Below are 22,523 nucleotides of genomic sequence, written 5' to 3'. Positions count from 1 at the left end.
CACAATCAAATCTATCTATCATTCATTCATTCGTTCGATCAACAATGTTTCTCAAAAACAATAAAACTAGAATGTATCCAATTAAACACACAAATTAGTGATGCAGTGTACAATGTGTGAAGTGGTACACGTGTTAAGCGAACGGAAATCATGTGGAATAATTTATCTTGAAATTAGTGTTGCTCTATGAGGAAAAAATAAACAAAGTACACCATTATGAAGAGATATTTATTCACAGTTAATCTGAGCATGATTATAAATTGAGTATTCAACACTATAACCTGCCAACCCACCCCCACCCCTTTTGCCTTTACGTGGATCCCTTTATTGGTTTTTGGCTTTTTCTTTATAGATCCCTCGATATCTCGCGCCTCACTTATAGTGCAGTGCGGTCAATGTTTTTGGACATTGACCCCGATGTGCGTGAGTTATCGTGGTAGAGCTGTACCTGCATTGCTTATGAAAAGAGCAAAACGAATCAACTTAAAGATGTGTTTAATGCATTAATGTTTGATTTCTGGAGCAAAGCCAAAAAAGTATGTTGCATTGCTTACATCTATTACCAACTTTGTTGGTCATACCACATCACGTTCAAGGAATCTTAGTTATAAACTGCATCGACCAACTTTAACATAAAGGACTACATCACAGAGAAGTATGGTCACTTTATACTATTGGCAGAGTAGAATACACTAAGAAAAAGTATCCAGGACAAGGTGACTGCTGTGAAGGAGATGGACCAGCTCACTGATGAAGAAAAGAACAGATGTTAGTGACCACGCCTCACCACATTTCAAACCCTTCCTTTACTGGCCCAACAGTTAGCTTTTTTCTAGTGACCATCAATTGTTGACTTCTTATTGACTAAGAGTGCTTGATAAGGCCATGTGGTGAGAGGTTCTTATTGAAACTGTACTCAGGCATCATGCTGTTTCCAAAGGCCCTCTTTTGTGTTTGCCTACTTAAGCTGATGTTGATTTAATGATAGAAAATACTAAGAATATTAAAGTTTTATTGTTGTATATGTTTCATTTGGTTTCGAGTTTCTTCTCAGTTTGAAAAATACCATCATTTTCATGCTATTCTCATAAGTTTCAGACCTGTTTACCCATCTGTATTTTACTGTATTTGTACGGAATAAAGCCCATTGACCTGAAAATACGATCGGAGATTACAATTTTTATTAACTTTTTTATATTAATTTTTAAGCCAATTTTATTCTGTTTTGTTTCGCTGTATTGTCTGTTCTGTCCATGTCTGCAGTCTGTGCCACGTCACTGATTTTAACATTCTCAACATCAGATTGTTTAAACAAAGAAAATGCCACTGACAAGAAAGTTTCAGCACGAAACTAGTGATGAAAATGGAGAGTCTAAACACAGAAAGCAGCATTTTCTACCACTTTATAATACTCTGTGGCCATGCCTTAAACCATTGTCTAAAGGAGAACATTTTGTGCTCTGCACTCTTTGCAACTTAAGACTTTTCCTGTGCACATGTTGGAAGGAATGACTGTTCATGGCACATAGAATCAGAAAATCATGTAAAACTGGAAAAATTAGTAAAGGGAAATATAAATATTTTGTCAGTGATGAAGGGAAAGGAAGTCAGTGATCAAAACATACTTCAAAAACAAATAACACATGCTGAGGTGATTCTATGTGAGTTGATCGTAAATATGAATTCGTCATTGAGCACTACCAACAAGTTAACTGAAGGAATGAAAATATTATCCCAGATTCCAAAATTGTACAAGGTATTTAGAAACAATATTTCGTTTACCAAAGAGTGGACCCATAGACTAAGCCTTCATTAAGACATTAATTCCAAGTGAATCAGTTTGATATTGTTGACAAACTTGGTACCAAAAAAATGTATGAAGCTCATTTTGTATCTAGTAAATGTTGGCAAATCTGATACTAGATATTATGAAATAAATAAGATTGCCTTCACCTATCTAGATGAAGTTATTATTTTCTGAGTGGATTGGTGGTAACAGTGTGTATCAGAATGTTTTGTATCAAGTCTTCCTTAACCATGTATAATGTAGAGAACTGGCTTTATATAAAATATTATGGATATGTGAAGCTGAGAAAACAGATTTTCTAGAGAAAGTAAGAAAGGTAAATAATGGAATGAATCTGGGTGTGTGGAGGTATTCGTTTGTGGTTTTTATCACTATAATATAAACAGGATGTTTAAGCCAATGGTTTTCAATTTCTGCAAATTTTGCCTTGAAACATAGAATTGCCTGAATACCAGCATCTATACAAACAAGGAGTTATTTACAGAATATTGTATAGTTGGTATGTCATACATAATGGTAATTATAGTGTATTGACAGTATCTACTATTTGTGGGCTGTTTCACAGGTGATGTGTGCTGTGTTAAGATGTTCGAAACACTTAATGCAAATACTGACTGGCTTCTAAAAATTCTGACAGATGTTACTTAAAATTCTGACAGATATTACTTAAAATTCTGACATATTACTTAAAATACTGACAAGAAAATGTATGGGTAAACAGGTCTAAAGTTTTATGAAATAAAACATGCTAAAGGTTTTAAAAAGTTTGTTAAAAGTATTTAAAGGGTTTTAAAGTTAATAGCAAAAATCCTGTAAGAACTCTGCAGATATTATATATGATGGCACAATACATTTATTATATATGATGGCACAATACAGTTATAATACATGATGGCACAATACATTTCTTATATATGATGGCACAATACAGTTATATTATGACAAGTTCTAATTATTATATATTCTGGAACATTCCAATTATTATATGGCACAATACAGTTATTATGTGTTACAGGTTATGCTTGCTTTATGCCAATTTGATTTATGTACTTTCATTTTTACACCATTTTATAATGAAGAAATAACATTCAATTTGCACTACTGTGCTTGTTTTTATGCTATCACTGGTGTCATGCTGTGACCTGCATGCAGTCTCCATACATATTATATGTATATTTTTGAAAATTTTGCACAAATAAATATTACTTGAAAACTTAGAGGTATAATTTACTTACGAATTATATGTATAAATTTGTTTCAAGATTATACATGAATAATTATTAATTGAGAACTTTGAGGTATAATTTGCCTCAGAACTTGCTTAATTTGCATGTATCCTATGGGAAAATTCCTTAATTTGCATGTATCCTATGGGAAAATTACTTTAGATTTACACCATAACCTCAGGAATGTATCTATGGCATAAATCGAGCATCACCTATACAGAACAATACAATTATATTGTGACAAAATACATTTGTTATATATTTTGGTACGATACAGTTGTTATATATCATGGTACAATACAGTTGTAACTAAACAAAAAGCCATAAAACAACATTGAACAAAGCAGGACAAAAACATGTCTCCAATGTTTTAACGTTACTACAATTTATATGCATAAATTACACTTAAATTCTATTTACATATAAACAACAATCATCTGTGGGCTCTATAAATTGATTAAAACTTAAATTTTCTGGAAAATTTGTTTTTGTAACAATTATTTCTCATTAGCTAAAGGACAGAAGGGCACAATGTCGACTACTGAGAATCCACAGATTCATCCTTTTTTATTTTGCTAATTGAAAACGGATTTCCATACAGATAAGCATTTGCTTGGGCATTACCTGGGTTTTAAAAGCTTGTGGAGAAACATTTTACAGTCACATAACCGAAGAAAGCTGCAATGCAGAATCCCAAAAATACATGATACAAGATCATTTCAGGTAACCTAAGCATAACTATCTTGTAAAATGAATGAGGCAGATTTAGAGACAGCTTTGACAGCTTTGACGTGTGGGGATGGAGGACATGAACAACATGTATCCTCTCCAATTTCTTTATCAAGTTCCAACAGCTGTAAAGAAATGGGGACAAGTGTGCCCTTAGCTTCACCATAAATCCACTACTGAAACTGAATAGAAAAAAAACTCATTTAAGATTACAATTTCAGCTCTCTTAAAATGGGAAGTCTGTTTCCTCTCTTTTCTGGTATGAATCTGGATTATTGAATAAATAGATCAATTATATCCTGTCCAGGTAAAAAATTTTAAAAAATCAGCCAGTTTAATGACAGATCTTGGTAATATTGTTTATACATCTACATCAATATAAATGTCCCAAAACCGAACATAATATGCAGCATCTTTGAAAGTTGAAAAAGAAATGTATTTTGAGTTGTCAAATGTAAAGATCAACTTACAATACTAATAAATTCAGTTGATTATCCAAATACAGAGCAATGAAATAATGAAAATTTTGTGTAAAACTACAATATACACTTGTGAAACATGCAAAGATGTCAATCATTTACAATTTTGACTCATTACTTATTTTAGTCATACATGATGTCATTATGATTGCTTTAAAGATTCTTATTTTCAGGTCAAGTATAACTTTATAAAGGAAAACCACAACTTAATCAGTAGTACAGCTGGATCACAAAAACGCTTGTAATTTCTGACTGCAATTCTTCTGTGAATGTACCTAAGTACTCGTTATAAAATGCAAATGAATACTAATCAGAAATCATACTAGCTTAACACTGTGACTTGCCTGAGAACATTCAAGAGTGATACTGATCTTAACAAAGCTGATGAGGATTATATCTAGTTGAAAAATGTGTGCCACAGACATTTTAAATGGATTACACACGGTATCAACACAGGTCAAATACCAGTCTATTTTTCAATGGACTTAACATAGTGGGGAAAAATCACTGTAAATATCAATAATGCTTAAATAAACTGAGCAATACAAGTTTAAGTATTCTTTTTTTATGACAAGATTCCAATTGTTGCATGTTACCATTCCTATTTAATTTTTGAGAGGTTGGCACCTATGAACATGTAAACTAGGTTAACTAAAGTCACAATATGTCATCAAAGACAATTATGCATTATGTACTTACAGATATGTATAAGATACTGCAATAACAATATTTATGCAAGATACTGTACTGACAGAAATGTATGTCCAATACTGCACTAACATATGCGAGATACTATATTTAAAGATATGAACAAGATACTGTACCAACATGTGTGAGATACTGTACTAACAGATAATTATGTGAGATACTGTACTTACAGATATGTATGAAATACTGTACTAACAGATATGTTTTCAAGATATTTACTAATGGATATATATCTGATATCCTATGCTATATTTAAATCCATGATGAAAAAAATTGTGAACTACAAATGAATAAATTTGGATGTATCAGAATAAGCTTTTATATATATATATATATATATATATATATATATATATATATATATATATATATATATATATATACTGTTCTCAGTTAACTAGAACAAAAGTATATTTCTCTGGTATGTCTCTTTTTTCACAGGACGAAACCTACATTGTATATAATGAATATTTTTGTTACATTTTATAGAGTCTTTATGTTTTGCAATTCATGCTTCACAACAGTAAAACAAAACAAAGTTCCCAATGAACATATTGCCATGTTTCATGTGTGTTCTGTATTAACTTCTTCCATACCCTGCACACATACTTAATGGGGCAGAACAATATGAAGAGTAATACACATACTGCATTCGGAGGAAATTATCTCCCTTGGCACAGTCTGGTGTTAGAACTCACAACTGCTATCTTACTGTAACATAAGTAATAGTATGAAATAAACTGGAATTCTTATTTATGTTTTTTCCAGGACTTAGAACAATCAGTCCAAAAGTAATTATTTTAAGGGAAAACAAGCTCTTCTAGATAAAAACCACATTTACTCACAAAATGTGAAACTTGAGACTGGTTTATACAAAATAGTATTAGTAAAATTTGACTTGCTTGCTTTCCAGGATGGCTTAATTCTGAGGTAAGTGTATTTTTAAGTTAAGTATATATCTGAATGATTGACATCAATGACATATGATGCAGGCAAATAACTAAAAATGTTAAATAGCTCTTGAAGCAAAAAGAATTTCATAGTGTCATTTTTTCCACAATAAGAGAGGCAAGTTTCTGTAGATCTTCTGCTCTCTTCTCCCCAATGGCCAAAACATCCTGATGGGTTGTACACTTTTTCTCCTCATAACTCAAGCTACACATGTCAGTGATCAGTGACATTCCAAAAACACGCATTCCCATGTGTCTTCCCACAATGCTTTCAGCTACAGTGCTCATTCCTGAAACAGACATATGGAATTTGTGTATCAATATTCAGATTACATATATTACTTATGAAATGACAGTGAAATGCATTTAAGTAAACCACTGTAATCACTAAATTACTGGTCGACACTGAACAGCACAGCTAAAACTAGTTGAAACTTGCACCTTGCACTTGCCAATGCTTGCTTTTTAGCATACAAAAACATGACATATTGCAGAGTAAGATGGTGGTAAAACACAAAACCTTTCTTTCTGTTTAAATCAACCACTACACTACATAAAATGTTTATGAAAAAAAAAATTCTAGCCAAATTAAAATTCTGTCTAAATGAAAACACCATGTGGTGACATGTTGCTGTCAGTAACATATCGGTAAACAACCAACTATATCTGTGAGAATTACATTACTGGCCTTATTTCAATTAAAATTGATAATCTGACCATAGGAAGGACTGTATATAATGGGGGAAAATTCACCAACTTTCACATAAGGAAGGCAGCTTCCTGCAGGGGGTTATGAACAGACTGTAGATATTTGCAGTTACACTAAGGCAAAAAGTTTAATATCTACTACTTTACCCTGATGTGGAGAATAGGTTATTGGCAATGTACAAGAGTATTGTGAAAGGTACATTATATGCCCATTCCATGTTTAGTAGTTCTCTATGTAGGCATTAGTATGGCATGGTGTGATTCAGGAGATTATTGACCAATGGATCTCAATGACCTTGACTACGATCAAGGTAAGTGAACTGTTTACTTCATGTACAGAAACCATTGTTATTTTGTAAGATCTACCATGACATGATCTTTGACCACAAGACTTCTAAAACTATCAGTACCTTTCTAACCTGGAGTTCAAGTCATCAACAAAATTTGGCTACGAACTTCTTCTAAAACAAAGCTACTGTGCAGAACCCATTTTCATCAAGTTACAATATCTTGACCTTTAACCTCAAATAGCCTTCTTCTACACTTCAAGTTAAAGTCCTCAATACACTTTGGTTAAGATATATAGTCTCAAACTAAACTTATTATGGAAACATTTTTCTTTTCTTTCAATTACCAAGAACTTGACCTTTGATCTTTTGACCCCCAGAATTATTGGCTTCTTTCTCACCCAAAGCATAAGCCATCAACATACTCTGATGACAATACCTAGTTGAGAACTTAAATTTTGTACAGAAATCATGTTTCATTTTTCAGTTTATGACCTTAACCCTTGACCTCTTTACCCCACAATCAACAGACTTATTTACCTTACTCCAAGTGCAAGCCATCCTCAAAATTTGTTCCAGTTCTGTGATGTAAAAGTAAACTTACTGTGTGCAAACACGATTTTTCTTTTTTCAGTCACCTTATCAATTTAACCCAATATTAGAGGCTTCTTCCTTACCCCAAAATGCAAGCTATTCACAAAGTTTTCCCAGGTTTGTGATTTAGATCTTAGTAATTATGCAACGATCATTTCTTTTCTTTCAGCCATAGTGACCTTGACCTTGAAATCAATAGGCTTCTTCCAAAATCCAAATGCAATCAATTTACGAAGTTTAGTTATGGTCAATGGTGGAAATCTAAAGTGTGTAAAAACAATATGATATGCTCTGCCTTATGGCAGGCCAATAAAAATGCACCACAAAACTCCAATAGCAATTGTGGAATGCAATTTTTAAAAAATAATTACGATCATATTTCTAAAGAAATTTGTAAAAATGCCGTTTCCATTACAATTCTGCACAATGTAAAAAATCATATACTTTATGTACAATTTGCAAAATTTCACTATAATTATAGGCTTGCACTGCTTTCATCAAATTTCTGAAATAGTTTCTTTCAAGGTTTGAATCTTGGTTATATCTAACATATGAATTACAAACACAATCCATGCCTGCTTGCACTTTAATTTTCCATAAATATGATGGTAATGGCTTTACCTCACATGGCCACTTAACTAAAAAGAAACATTCAGTAAGGAATCCTTTACTTATGTATCTGACTCAAATTTCTGTCCAATCATGTGCTTTTGTAAAGTCATTTTTCAGTGAGGAAGGTACACTGGGGTGTGGCACCCCACCTCCAACTCAACATGCCTGTTTCTATCTCTGCTTTTTAATTTCCATCTATCCCTGTTTCATATCCAAAATTGTTGCCCTATCTTTATTTCTTGTACTGCACTCCTTCCAGATCATCATGTTGCACCTGTACCATTTCACTCAGTGTTAAACCCGGAACTGACATTTAGCACACATCAACATGGCATGCTCAGTTAACACTTCCCCAAACACTGATGATAAGAAGTTTGCAAACAAATAATGGCTTTATTTATCAACACTAATAATAACCTTGTGCATGTAAGGTTAGACAAGTCTTGTAATAATGTGTGTCTAGGGTAAAACAAATTGAAAGCTGGCTGGTAGCAGATGAGATCTTCAATCAACTGGGTTAAAACAAATGACAATGCAATTGGAGAGTCCATCCTGAAAAATCTATGTGTTCCATTCAGTTCTTGTCAAACATAGACTCTACTTTTTTAAAGTCTCATCATCTGAGAAATAATTCTGAGCACTTTGAATTTTTGGGATTATTCCAATTCAGGATTTGTAAACTGCTGCTTGCCATATATACTTGCTTATAAGTTGAGTCAAACTGCAAACAACAAAGATCCTGATGTGCCTGCAGATCAGATTCTATGCTGATCTACTGAATATTCCTAACAAAATGCACAAACCCAGATGTGCCAGTACAATATGTGATGGCATTTCTGGGTCTGTACAGTTTGTAGTTTGACTTGTATTATAAGTGAGTACATATCGTACTCATGATGCAATATATGAAGTAGTTAAGCCTTCTTACATCCAACTGATGCAATATATGAAGTAGTTAAGCCTTCTTACATCCAACTGATGCAATATTTGAAGAAGTTAAGCCTTCTTACATCCAACTGATGTAATATATTAAGTAGTTAAGCCTTCTTACATCCAACTGATGCAATATATGAAGTAGTTAAGCCTTCTTACATCCAACTGATGCAATATATGAAGTAGTTAGGCCTTCTTACATCAACTGATGCAATATATGAAGTAGTTAGCCTTCTTACATCCAACTGATGCAATATATGAAGTAGTTAAGCCTTCTTACATCCAACTGATGCAATATATGAAGTAGTTAAGCCTTCTTACATCCAACTGATGCAATATTTGAAGTAGTTAAGCCTTCTTACATCCAACTGATGCAATATATGAAGTAGTTAGGCCTTCTTACATCAACTGATGCAATATATGAAGTAGTTAGCCTTCTTACATCCAACTGATGCAATATATGAAGTAGTTAAGCCTTTTACATCCAACTGATGCAATATATGAAGTAGTTAAGCCTTTTACATCCAACTGATGCAATATATGAAGTAGTTAAGCCTTTTACATCCAACTGATGCAATATATAAAGTAGTTAAGCCTTTTACATCCAACTGATGCAACATATGAAGTAGTTAAGCCTTCTTACATCCAATTGCTGCAGATGTAAACAAGCTTTTACATATGTTTTTAACAGCATGTTGTAAATGTAATTAAAAACAGCCACTATATCAATATCAAATGGTAAATTTGAATGGCTGGATATACACTGTCATCTGAACAGTGAAACAAAATTAAATACTCTTTCTCAAGAACTTCATGTACTCTGTGCCATTTTAAGGAAAAGGTGTCCTGGCCTTATCAGATTATAGCTGAAACACTAAGTTACACAAACATAATATCTTAATATAACCGTCCATAATGACTAACACATTTTAAAACTTATTTTGAATCTAATGTATCTGTTTTATACTTAAGATATTACTTTTCCCCAAGTCTGTACTTGAATGCATAATTTAAATTGACATTGTATGCAAGTATGAATCGACACTTTCTGTAAGTATTAACAATATTATTTCAAGTGACACTTTTTGTAAGAATTAATTATTCAAGTTCAAGTGACACTTTGTCTAAGAATTAAAATCATGAAATTTCAAGTGACACTTTCTGCAAGAATTATATATATTATAAATGTAAATTTACACTTTCTGTGAGTAGTAATTATTTAAGTGAAAATAAATTATACAATTTAAACATACTTTCTGCAAGTACTAAATTCATAATTTCAAGCGACAAACTTTCTGCAATTATTAATTAATAATTTCACATTATAGCAAGTATTAATTGTATAATTTAAATTGACATTTTCAGCAAGTATTAATTGTGTAATTTATACTGACATATTTTCTGCAAGTATTAATTGTGTAATTTATACTGACACACTTTCTGCAAGTATTAATTGTGTAATTTATACTGACATATTTTCTGCAAGTATTAATTGTATCATTTAAACTGACACACTTTCAGCCAGTATTAACTGTATTCACCTGAATATTTTGGTCATGATAGTCCCTGATCTTCTGGTGACGATTGTGCCCGACTACTTTCAGCATCAAAGACCCTGTTCTGTTGTCAGATATGCTGACTGCTTTGATCAACACAGACCCTGATCTGCTATCAAATAATGTGCCAGCAGACAGTGTTTCTTCCATCAATTATTTCAAGCAAACAATAAATATTTTGATCTCATGCCCAATTCTCTGATGATAGATCTTTATCTATACTGATTACATATGGGTACACATATCATTTGGCTAAATTGTAATTCATTATCAGCATACCAACTGCATCCCCTCCAAAGCTGCGCAAGAGTTTTGACTCAGCCACAGTCTCAAATGTGGGTCCACCAATCATAATGTAGGTTCCCTCCCTGAGGATCTCATGCAGCCCCAATTCTGTTGCTGCAGTCTTTGCCAGCTCACTTAGCTCTCTGTCGTATGTATCCACTGTTGCTAGAAACCGTGGCCCAAACCTAGGTAAATAAACAATTATCACAATATCTATCTATTCTTCTCCATTTAACCATAGCAAATCCTGTACATGGTTTAACCATAAATATTTTACTAACATGTTTTAATAATGCAAATTCATTTATTTCTTTTCATAGAAATAACAACCAATAGGTTTACAAAATTACAATATCTTCAGTACTTAAATTTGAGGACTAGGTCCTATTGCTTCTATAAAAGGGTAATTTTTCATTTTTTGAGGGTTAAAATTTGGTCCAATTGTCTCTATAAAAAAGCAATTTTTTTATTGGATTTTAATGCAATTTGGTCCTATTGTTTCTACAGAAGGGTGATTTTCCATTGGGGTTTGATGGACTGGGTCCTATTATCTCTACAAAAGGGTTGTTGTTTCATTGGTTTTCGAATTTATAAACTGTACCGCATATAAAACAAGAGTCCCTCAGAGGGACTGATGCTCCATTTCATGAGAAAAATCCATGAATTCTAGACTAAGACTAATTCTTCCTTTAATCTGTTGAGTGTTGAAACCATCTCTGATATTCTTCTGCGATAACATTGGATGTCAGCAAAAACAAGATGGCTACCATGGAGGGTATACTGGATTAGCACCATTTTAATTTAGAACCAATAATACATTATAAGATGTCTTCTGGTGGGAACTCCATGCCGATATCACTTTTTCTTTTGAAGGACTAACAATATTAAGATTTTCAAGATGTCTTCATGGTGGTCATATTGGATAACAGATGTGCACCATTTCCATTTAGGACCAACAAGACAGTGTGAGATGTCTTCTGGTGAAAATGCAATGTCAATATGAACAGCCATCTAGGAAAAAGAGTTATAATAGGATTTTCAAGATGGCCATACTGAGGTCAGATTGGCACCATTTTCATTTAGAACTAAACTAGACACCATAAGAAGTGTTTCAGTAAACAAAACATGCTGATACAACCCCCCATTCAGGAGGTGTACTAACACGTTCAAGAGCAGTAGCGACAAGAACATTCTCAAGATGGCAGCAGTGGCAGCCTTGTTGGATTTGCATGTGTCATCATTATTATTTTATAATCCACCAGACTTCATAAGATGTCTTCTGGCAAAACTCCCCCATGTCAATATGATTTTCTATTCAGGACAAGCAATAACAAGATTTTCAAGACGGAAGCCATATTGGACATCAGACTGGTACTATTATAATTTAGCAGCAACTAGACATCATAAGAATCTTTTAGTGAAAACTATGTTGATATGACCGCCTAATCAGAAGCATTAGCGACAAGTGTCAGGAAGTAATACAGCAATGCAACAATAGCAGGCATCGTATTGCTAGATGAAAGCTGAATCACTATTTCTCTTACAGACAAAGGGTACTTGGTCTTGAACTATGTATAATGTGCTGAAACCATCATTTTGTTACTAGCTTTACCATGACCATGATCACTGACATTTAGACTCCAATAGATAAAGTTTCTTTCTAACCCTAAGTGGAAACCATCCACAAAACTTTAGTCAAGGAACTTAATCTAAGACAAAAGTTGCAGTGCAAAACCCATTTTTCAGTAGGATTCCTCCCTGCCTTTAGTGCAAGCCAACTGCAAACTTTATAATGTACACTGTATAAAAGTAAAGTTATTATGTGAAAACCTGTATTCTTCTTTAAGTCTGAGTGACCTTCATAAGATTTTCTGCAAAATACATTTTTCATATTTCAGTCACTATGACCTTGACCTTTCTACTGCAAAATCAACTTTCATCTTCCTTACACCATCTTCATTACTCCATCTTCATTACTCCAAATGTACGACATCTAAAACATTTAGTCCAAATCTGTGATGCAGAACTAAAATTATTGTACAGAAACCATTTCTCTTCTTTCTTTTAGTCAGTTACCTTGTCTGTTGACCCTTCAACCCAAAATAAAAAGGCTAAATTAAAAGACTTTTTCACTGCATTAAGTGCAATCCATCTACAAAGTATGGTCCATGTCTCTAATGAAAAACTAATGTTACTGTACAGAAACCATTTTTCCTTTTCCATTTTGTGACACTGACCTCTTTCACCCGAAAATGAAATGATTTATTCCCTATCACATCAATGCAGGTCAGCCACAAAAAATGGTAAGAGCAGATGGTGTAAAAAAAAGTTACTGTGCAGAAATGAAAAAGGTAACAGCTGGACATAAATACAGCATGTATTGATGAAAGACAGATATCAACATCATGTCCTTTGCCTTTTGGTAGGCACGTAAAAATATTAACCAGATAGTGGAAGAGGGAGAAAGGGATAGTAAACGATGTTTCTTTAAAAATACTTGCCTGCTCACATTACATTAGGACAACTTTCTTTGCTACCTCTTAATCCAACCCACTTAGACAAAAATAAAACATTCAGACTTCATGGACGAGATGATTTTGGCAATTACCCGATATTGGGGGTATACAGGAAGGTATTCCATATTCTGAGGCAAAGTTCTGGTGATTGTCTCCCCCACCCCATGCAGAGGTATGTCACCACAACTGAATCATCTGACAAGATCAGGCGTGTGTTTCATGGATATCTTCCATTTATGTGTGGAAGGCACCAAGACTGGCTTTCATTTCCAATGGGTGAAATGTAAAACATTTTCTTGAAGAATTAATATACCACTGATCATCACAGGTCCATTAGTTAACTGGCATTGTAAAAGGTCCAACCCAGCACTAATTAGGCAAAGGATCTGTAAGAAACTTCCCTGCATAAAAAATGTCTTGTTTGATGCTTTCTCCAACATGTAAGCTATACATTTGATGTGTTTAGGAGAAAAGACACTATGTTAATATGTGTTAAGAGTTCAATATCTAGATGGACAAAATGTTGAGAAGGGATAAAGTCCAACTTCTCCACATTGATTACCCCCCTGAACTACAAATGATGGAAGTAAGATTGTTTTTACAAAATGATGAGAAGGGATAAGGTCCAATTTTTCTACATTTATTATCCCTCCTGTTTACAAAATGTTGAGAAGGGATAAGGTCCAATTTTCTACATTGATTATCCCTCCTGAACTGCAAACGATTGAAATAAGATTGTTTTTACAAAATGTTGAGAAGGGATAAGGTCCAATTTTCTCTACACTGATTATCCCCCACCCCGAAATGTTGAGATGGGATAAGGTCCAACATCTCCATAATGATTATCCCCCCTAAACTGCAAAGATGGAAGTAAGATTGTTTTTACAAAATGTTGAGAAGGGATAAGGTCGAATTTCTTTGCATTGATTATCTCCCCTGAATGAGGGACGTAAGGTTTTTCATATTAACAAAACCATACTTACAGAATGGCTTTATAATGTGTCCTCCTGGAACACCCTCTTCACTGTGGAGGACATCATGATTAAATTTATGTCACATAAGTCAAAGAATTTAACTGGATTGTCTGGTGGACCTCTTTACCTCATGACTAGCAAGAGAAAGTACTGATGTAAACCATGTATACAAGTAGTCACAGAGCCGGTAGAAAGGGGAGTTAACCTGTACTATTTCCCTTCGTCTATATCAATATCAATATAGGCAAACATTTATCTATCTTTCACAGAGGGCTGGATTAGGAGGTAGCAAAGAAATTTTACCCTAATGTAATGTGATCAGGTAATGTATTTCATGGAGTCCAAATCAGTACAGGAGAAACGAACATTTTCTTCCTAAACAATTTGTTTAATTTTCTGCATGAATCAAATTTTCACAAGTCTGACTAAGAAAAGCATAAGGAATTAATCAACACCCGTCATTTTTACACACTGAATTTTACTGCATGTTATATAAATGATAATTTTGTTATTACATTTAACATGTTACTATCAATAAAATATTTGTTTCTTCTGAAAACTTTTGCTGTATGTATGAAGGAGGCTTCCAGGAAGTAAAGCTCACATACAATTACAAATAAATTTGACAAAGTTTATATCAGTTCTGTATTCAGTGATATGACTTCATTTACATACCAGTAATTTATTTTCAATTCAAATTATTCAAATTATGTTTTCAGTAAGATTTGGAGTTTAGTTTTATGATGAAGGGGACTACTCAACCAAGCAATGACCTTTAACCTGCCTACCTCTCATCATTGGTCCCCCGCAGGACACATTCTCCTGTGAGACCAGGCAGGTCGATGTGATCCCTAATGATCATGATATCTCCAACATTAAAATCGGGGTTCAGGCCACCGGCTGCATTTGTCAGGAACAGAGTATGGACTCCAAGAGCTTTCATGACCCTTATGGGGATTGTAGTCTGGTAATAGAAATAAAAACAAATAATGTACATTCATTGATGCAAGTCCTGTGAACAGCACACTGACTTCTTCAACAAATAGGTGTTATTGACATGAGTACTGTGAACATCACATTGAATTCTTCAACACAAAGATGTTATTGACATGAGTACTGTGAACAATACATTGAATTCTTCAACACAAAGATGTTATTGACGTGAGTACTGTGAACAATACATTGAATTCTTCAACACAAAGATGTTATTGACATGGGTACTGTGAACATCACATTATATGCCTACCCTTTGTTTAGCAGTACCTATGTGGATACCTGAAATTTATCTACAGCAAGCATTTTTCTTCTTTCAGTCAGTAGTCTTGACTTTTGATGCCAAAACTGATGGACTTCCTTATACCAAGTGCAAGTCATCCACAAAGACTGATAAATGCGAAAGATGGAGAACTTGGATATTTGTGTGAAAAACAATTTTTTTCTTTCTGTCAGTGACCTTGCCTTTTGAAACAAAATCAATGACATTCTTCCTTATTCCAAGTGCATGCCATCCACAAAGTTTGGTTGTTGTTGTTGTGGGGTTTAATGCCATTTTTCAGCACACGACAGGCTATGCATGGCGGTCAGTATTAATGGTGGAGGAAGAACCCGGTAAAACCCCGGGAAGAACCACTGACCCATGAGAAGATACTGGCAAGCTTTCTCACATAACCACATTAACCAAATCCGAGACTCGAACCCACGCAGACAGAGGTGATATGGCAATGATCCATAATGGAGAGCGCTTTATTCTGCTCGGCCACTCGGGGGCCCCACCACAAAGTTTGGTAAGTGTGTATGGTGGACAAATTAAGTTATTGCACACAAATGAAAATGGTAATAGATGATGTATGAACAGAAAATAACATAATATAGTTTGCCATATGGCAGGCACATATAAAAAGTATTGGACGGCAATGACTAAGAAGAACAGCTACATTACAGAGTGAAGACTGGGTTTGTCATCAACTTTTTTCTTCATACTATGTTTGCTCTTGCATATTACACAACCTAATACACACATTGTATACCCTAATCAAATGTATTCTTCATACTGTATTTACTCATACATATCACACAACCTAATACACACACTGTAGACCCTAATCAAATGTATTCTTCATACTGTATTTACCCATGCATATCACACAACCTACTACACACATTGTATACCCTAATCAAATGTATTCTTCATACTGTATTTACCCATGCATATTACACAACCTAATACACACACTGTAGACCCTAATCAAATGTATTCTTCATACTGTATTTACCCATGCATATCACACAACCTAATACACACACTGTAGACCCTAATCAAATGTATTCTTCATACTGTATTTACCCATGCATATCACACAACCTAATACACACACTGTAGACCCTAATCAAATGTATTCTTCATACTGTATTTACCCATGCATATCACACAACCTAATACACACATTGTATACCCTAATCAAATGTATTCTTCATACTGTATTTACCCATGCATATTACACAACCTAATACACACAGTGTAGACCCTAATCAAATTTATTCTTCACACTGTATTTACCCATGCATATCAAACACTCTAACACACACAGAGTAGACTCAAACTAACTTTATTCTTCATACTGTGTTTACTCATGCATATAACACACCCTAATACACATAGTGTAGACCAAAATCTATTTTCCATATGCCACAAGGTAAAAGTATTTTTTATCAAGGGACAAATATTTTTTTTAATATAAAGGAACATGTAGTTTTTCAATCTGTTTTTTCCTTGAACAAGTGGCCTTTAAGCTGACATACTAATGAGATACACCAAGAACATGGTTTAACGGTCAAAAAAACTCACGACTGATCCCTGTTATACATAAACTTTCAAAACTGTAGCAAAGAAAAAATCCAGAAGGGACTTGTATTAATTTCTGAGAAAAAAACTTCACTGTGATTGTAGAGCATGGCAAATACTTTTTAAAGCCACCAGTCTATGGGAAAAGGTCTTTTAAATATAAATATTAAACCCTATATTAGTATTCAAACTCTCCAAAGTAAATAAGCAAGTATACCTTTTACCATAAATGTGTCACTCACAATGATAAGGCATAGTGTAATATATTGTCCCAAAGTTTCAGTTGAAAAAAAAACAACTGGTTGAATATAGCAAATGATATATGCATACAGTAATATACTGTCTCGGAGTTTCAGCTGAATACAGCAAATGATATATGCATACAGTAATATGCTATCCCAAAGTTTCATCTGAATACAACAAATGATTTAGGTATAGCAGGGATCGACCGACACTGTTAATTGCTAAAAACAGCACACCTGTTTATAGCTCGCAGACTTAGCTGCAGAATGTAGGACAAATAAACCAGATTTTGTACTGCAATATAAATGGTGGAACACACTAAAGAATATGCATCTATCCATTAAAAGCGAAAAAATCGCAGTGCTTTAAGACACTGTTGTTTTGGACTTTGTAACAGCGATAGTAGATATTCAGATCGTGAACATAAGACGTGTGTATTTGGGAATCCATTTCTAAAACTGAAATAAAATTTTTAGAAGTGCTGGCGTTAGGTGCGTGCCTGTGGAAGGGGAACTTTTACTACTGACAAAATCACAACACTGACATATCTGCAGTAAACATGTCATAGGTGGGAATAGACCGACGACAGATCATCCAACCCTATCCCAGCAACACTTACACCAAATCAGGTTCGTCATTTACATCTATTTAGAAACTAGAACATGTTCGATTAACATCGGGGGTGGGGGATGTTTTTAATCAATAGATGTGCTAGTAATGCAAAGCCTTTCAGTTCCATGATACTGGGGCAGATCCAAGAATGAAGCAGAGGGGGTCTAGATTAATAAATAAATTTAAAAAAGTACACAAGAGCTCAAACTTTAAAGAGTATATATATATATATATATATATATATATATATATATATATATATATATGGAGTCCTACCTCCTCACTCATTTGTATACTTGAGAATTATATACAGGTCTGCTCAGTGTAAGGGGGGGGGGGTACTTAGGGTCCTGCCATCAACTCAGATATCCGAAGAAAAGAATATTTTAACAATAAATTTTCAAATGCCATCCTTGCAGGTGTCAAAATAATGGTAGATTACTACAGGCCTGATATACAAAACTATCCACACATGTTTATATACAAAAAGTAAACTAGCAGTAGGACCCATGAGGTATAATTTATGTATTAAAAAAATTTGCAGTTTATAGATAACACAGTAAGACAATGTTAATGTTCAAATGGCAGCTTATTTAATATGTAGGAACCTTTATTCAGATATTTATTTTTAAGGGTAAAAATAAAAACATGAGCAAGCCAACTTATAAATCTCACACATTCATAATTCAACTGTGAAATGTAACATTTACTTATGTCTTCTGGTTCGTTTTGTAGATATCAGAAGAGGCCATTATGTATAGAGACTAGAGCAACCCTTGTTTGTGATCTGGGACATAAACTACCTAATATGGCAGTGATGTGGTTGTCAATAAAAATATAAAGGAAACAATGATTCCAAAACGGTGGAAACTTCCTTTAAAAAAAGACATAAGTTGCATTACCAATATATTTTATTTCGATATTCTATCTAAAAGTAAAAGGATTCATGAATATTTCAAGATGGCATTTTATTTACTAAATGGCTAACATTTCTACACTGTCATCAGTTTTAAAACATCTTGTGTGTACAAGTGTATTATCACTAAAAGAATATAGAACTTATTATTCTGAAATGATACATGTAGATTAACTCTTCAAAATGTTTTAGAAACATGAATTAAAACTGTCTTCAATATAAACACGTCAATTACTTCATTATATTTATATCTTTTTTCTGTCACATATAAATATATATATATATATATATATATATATATATATATATATATATATATATATATATATATATATATATATATATATATATATTTGTGTGTGTACACTATGGATATAAATTTTCCATTGTTGAAGGCTGTAAGATAAAAGCAGCAATAAAAATGCAGTTCCAAACCATTGTTTTGTATTTCTTTATACATTATATTATCAGTGGCTGTCATTGTTTGTCCTACATTTTCACTTTTGTGTATCACGTGATACACATAACACATTTACATGACACATTGCTGATCTCTGCTATACAGTAATATACTGTCCCAAAGTTTCATCTGAATACAGCCAATAATTAAAGCATACAGTAATATACCATCCCAATGTTTCAGCTGAATACAACCAAAAATTAAAGCATACAGTAATATACTGTCCCAAAGTTTCATCTGAATACAGCCAATAATTAAAGCATACAGTAATATACTGTCCCAAAGTTTCAGCTGAATACAGCCAATAATTAAAGCATACAGTAATATCCTGTCTCAGAGTTTCACCTGAATACAGCAAATGATTTAGGTATATAGAAATATACTGTCCCAAAGTTTCAGCTGAATACAGCCAATAATTAAAGCATACAGTAATATACTGTCCCAAAGTTTCAGCTGAATACAGCCAGTATTTAAAGCATACAGTAATATACTGTTCAAGGTTTCATCCACAACTGATGTTGAAGTTATATGACTTTCAAACACTTTAACATGAATCTATACAAAGCTACCACCATTTGAAAAGTGATACCCACCTCTTGCCATGCTAGAGCCTGATAAAAATGGATTTAAGCAATCTGAAAGGGAAGACAAGTTAGTAAATTACCTTCCACATTGGATATCCTTCATAATTGTGGAACCTTCCCCTCATGAGAACCACAGTTTTCCCTCTTAGTATCCCAAATACTAGCTTGCCCATATGACCAGGCACTATAAAAGAAAGATACCTTTAAAATGCAAGTACATTATGACATTTAAAGTATAAAAGGATTCGTTTTAATATTCAAGGGGCTGGGGCCCTGAATGGAAGGGAAACACCTGCTACATGTGGCTCTTCTAGGAATTCATTTGAGTTCACAAGAATGGAAAGAGTATGATTGTCCTAAACACTATACTGTGAAAAGACAGGGCTGTCCTCCATGGCATCCATTTCCTGAGAGGGAGACATCACATCATGGTTTGCACCATCCCATAACAGTTCACAAGGGATAATGTGACTAATCCAGCATTGTATATCCCATCTTGACAGTCATAAAGGAGAGAAATGGCATGCCTCCTTATTGCTAGAAGAGGCTGGAGGTAACTAAGTGACACCATGGCCTGTCACATCTGCCATACCGAGAAACTAAAACAAGAACATCCATTATGTCATCACGGGAAAAGACTTGCTGCCAGGTAAAAGGGGTCCTCAAATCTTGCATGGATTAAATAGGAACATAGAGTAGGGTGTTATGTCAATCCAAACCCTCACCATGACAGGTGAGCAAAACACCATTTCCCATCTCATATAAATTAGATGATGACATAGTGGGGGCAGGGTGTATTGATCTGTTTCCTGTCCCCAGACTGACAATCAAACACCATTGTCTGGCTGTGCAATAGGTGTGATCTGGTGATCAGTATTTGGTGACTGGTGCTCAAAGCCCAATGTGCAGTAGTTGACAATTGTCCAATGCCCAGTGATTGGTGGCCAGTCAAATATGACACTGATAGATAAGCATGCTTCTGACCTATCAGATAGAGACTTTTGCTCCACTCTATGATCAAGAAGTCATCAGTCACTGGCTCTAAGTCTACCTTGAAAGGCACTACTTTTCCTTGCTGGGAAAGTGTGTCTTGCTCTCAGGAATTTCTCCTCCCTTGGGAACAGGGAAGGATACACCCTTCACTGGCAATGACTGCATCAGACTAAGCATCAGGAATCCTTGTCCTATTGATGATCTCTGAACCAAGAAGACTGCACTATGCTTCCTCTCCACAGGGGGAATCCAGATGACTCCTGCGAATGGAGTGGGTTGTATTGTGATGACAAGAAGGAAACATGGCCTTTCCTTCTCCTGAAGCCACACACTTGATGTGACCATAGGTGATTTATTGGACATCCATCCATGCAACTAGTGCATGATAGGCAGGTTGTGTCTGCATCCCACTGGAACTTCTTGACCACATCCTGCGATATATTAATTTCTGAAAAAAGATTTTAAAAAACAACCAGAATGCTTAAAAGGGGCTGATGCTCCACTGGGTAAAAAGAATTTCCTGGAATTCAAGATAAGACCATTTCTTCCTTTTCACTATCGAGTGTCGAAACCATCTCTGATAGTCTTCAGTGATTACAATATTTTCAAATTAGCTGTTGCAAAACATCACATTGGATGTCAGGTTGGCACCATTTTCATGTAGGATAAAGTAGACATCATTAGAAGCCTTTTTGTGGAAACCCCATTTATAATCATCATCTATTCAGTGAGAATAATGAGAACAAGATTTGTAAGCCAGTCACTGTGGCATCCACACCAGATGTATGATTGGCACTATTAGGACCAACTAGGTATCATAATAAGCCTATGTGTGAAAATCCCATGTTGATATGGCCATCCATTTGGAGAGGAGTAGAGATAACAATATTTTCAAGATATGACCTTCCATTCAGGAGGAGTACTAATAACAAGATTTTCAAGATGGCTGCTATTATGGCCATATTGAACATCAGACTGGTACCAATTCCATTTAGGACAAACTAACATCATAAGAAGTCTTTTAGTGAAAACTGCATGTTGATATAACCATCCATTCAGGATAAGTAGTAATAAAATTTTTTTCAAGATGGCCAAAATATGGCAGCCACACTGGATGTCAGATTAGCACCATGATCACACATGACCAACTGGACAGCATAAGAAGTGTTTTGGTGAAAACTAGGTCAATATAACTTTCTGTCCAGGAGTTGCATTATAAAGCTTTTCAAGATGGCTGCCATGATGACCATACTGGACTTCAAAACCCCATCATTTTTATTTAGGACCAATTAGACATCATAAGAAGTCTTTTGGTGAAAACCCAGGTTAATATGACCATCCATGTAGGAGAAGTGATAACATTTTCAAGATAGCTAAGATGGTGGCCATATTGGACCCAGATCAGTACCATCTTCATTTAGGTATTATCCCTAAGGATGCATGATTCATAATAAGTGTAACAACGAAAACAAATAATGACTTATTTGAGGTGAATCAAAATATATACTA

General features: G+C 34.3%; 1 protein-coding gene across 1 annotated transcript in view; it reads right to left on the bottom strand.

The window, feature by feature from the left end:
* Nucleotides 1–214: 214 nt before the first annotated feature.
* Nucleotides 215–22,523, bottom strand: part of LOC149804790 (purine nucleoside phosphorylase-like) — a 38,301-nt gene continuing 15,992 nt past the window's right edge. Inside the window, exons 3-6 of the mRNA XM_089944618.1 lie at nucleotides 20,102–20,205; nucleotides 15,153–15,328; nucleotides 10,869–11,059; nucleotides 215–6,189 (exon numbers count right to left, since the gene is read on the bottom strand). Of these exons, the coding sequence (XP_089800744.1) occupies nucleotides 5,987–6,189; nucleotides 10,869–11,059; nucleotides 15,153–15,328; nucleotides 20,102–20,205 (674 nt within the window). The 3' untranslated portion in view covers nucleotides 215–5,986. The remainder of the gene's footprint in view (nucleotides 6,190–10,868; nucleotides 11,060–15,152; nucleotides 15,329–20,101; nucleotides 20,206–22,523) is intronic.

This window comes from Sinohyriopsis cumingii, chromosome 2, assembly GCF_028554795.1.
Source record: "Sinohyriopsis cumingii isolate HCF-2022 chromosome 2, ASM2855479v2, whole genome shotgun sequence".
NCBI lineage: Eukaryota > Metazoa > Mollusca > Bivalvia > Unionida > Unionidae > Sinohyriopsis > Sinohyriopsis cumingii.
This window is presented reverse-complemented; position numbering and strand designations above follow the sequence as displayed.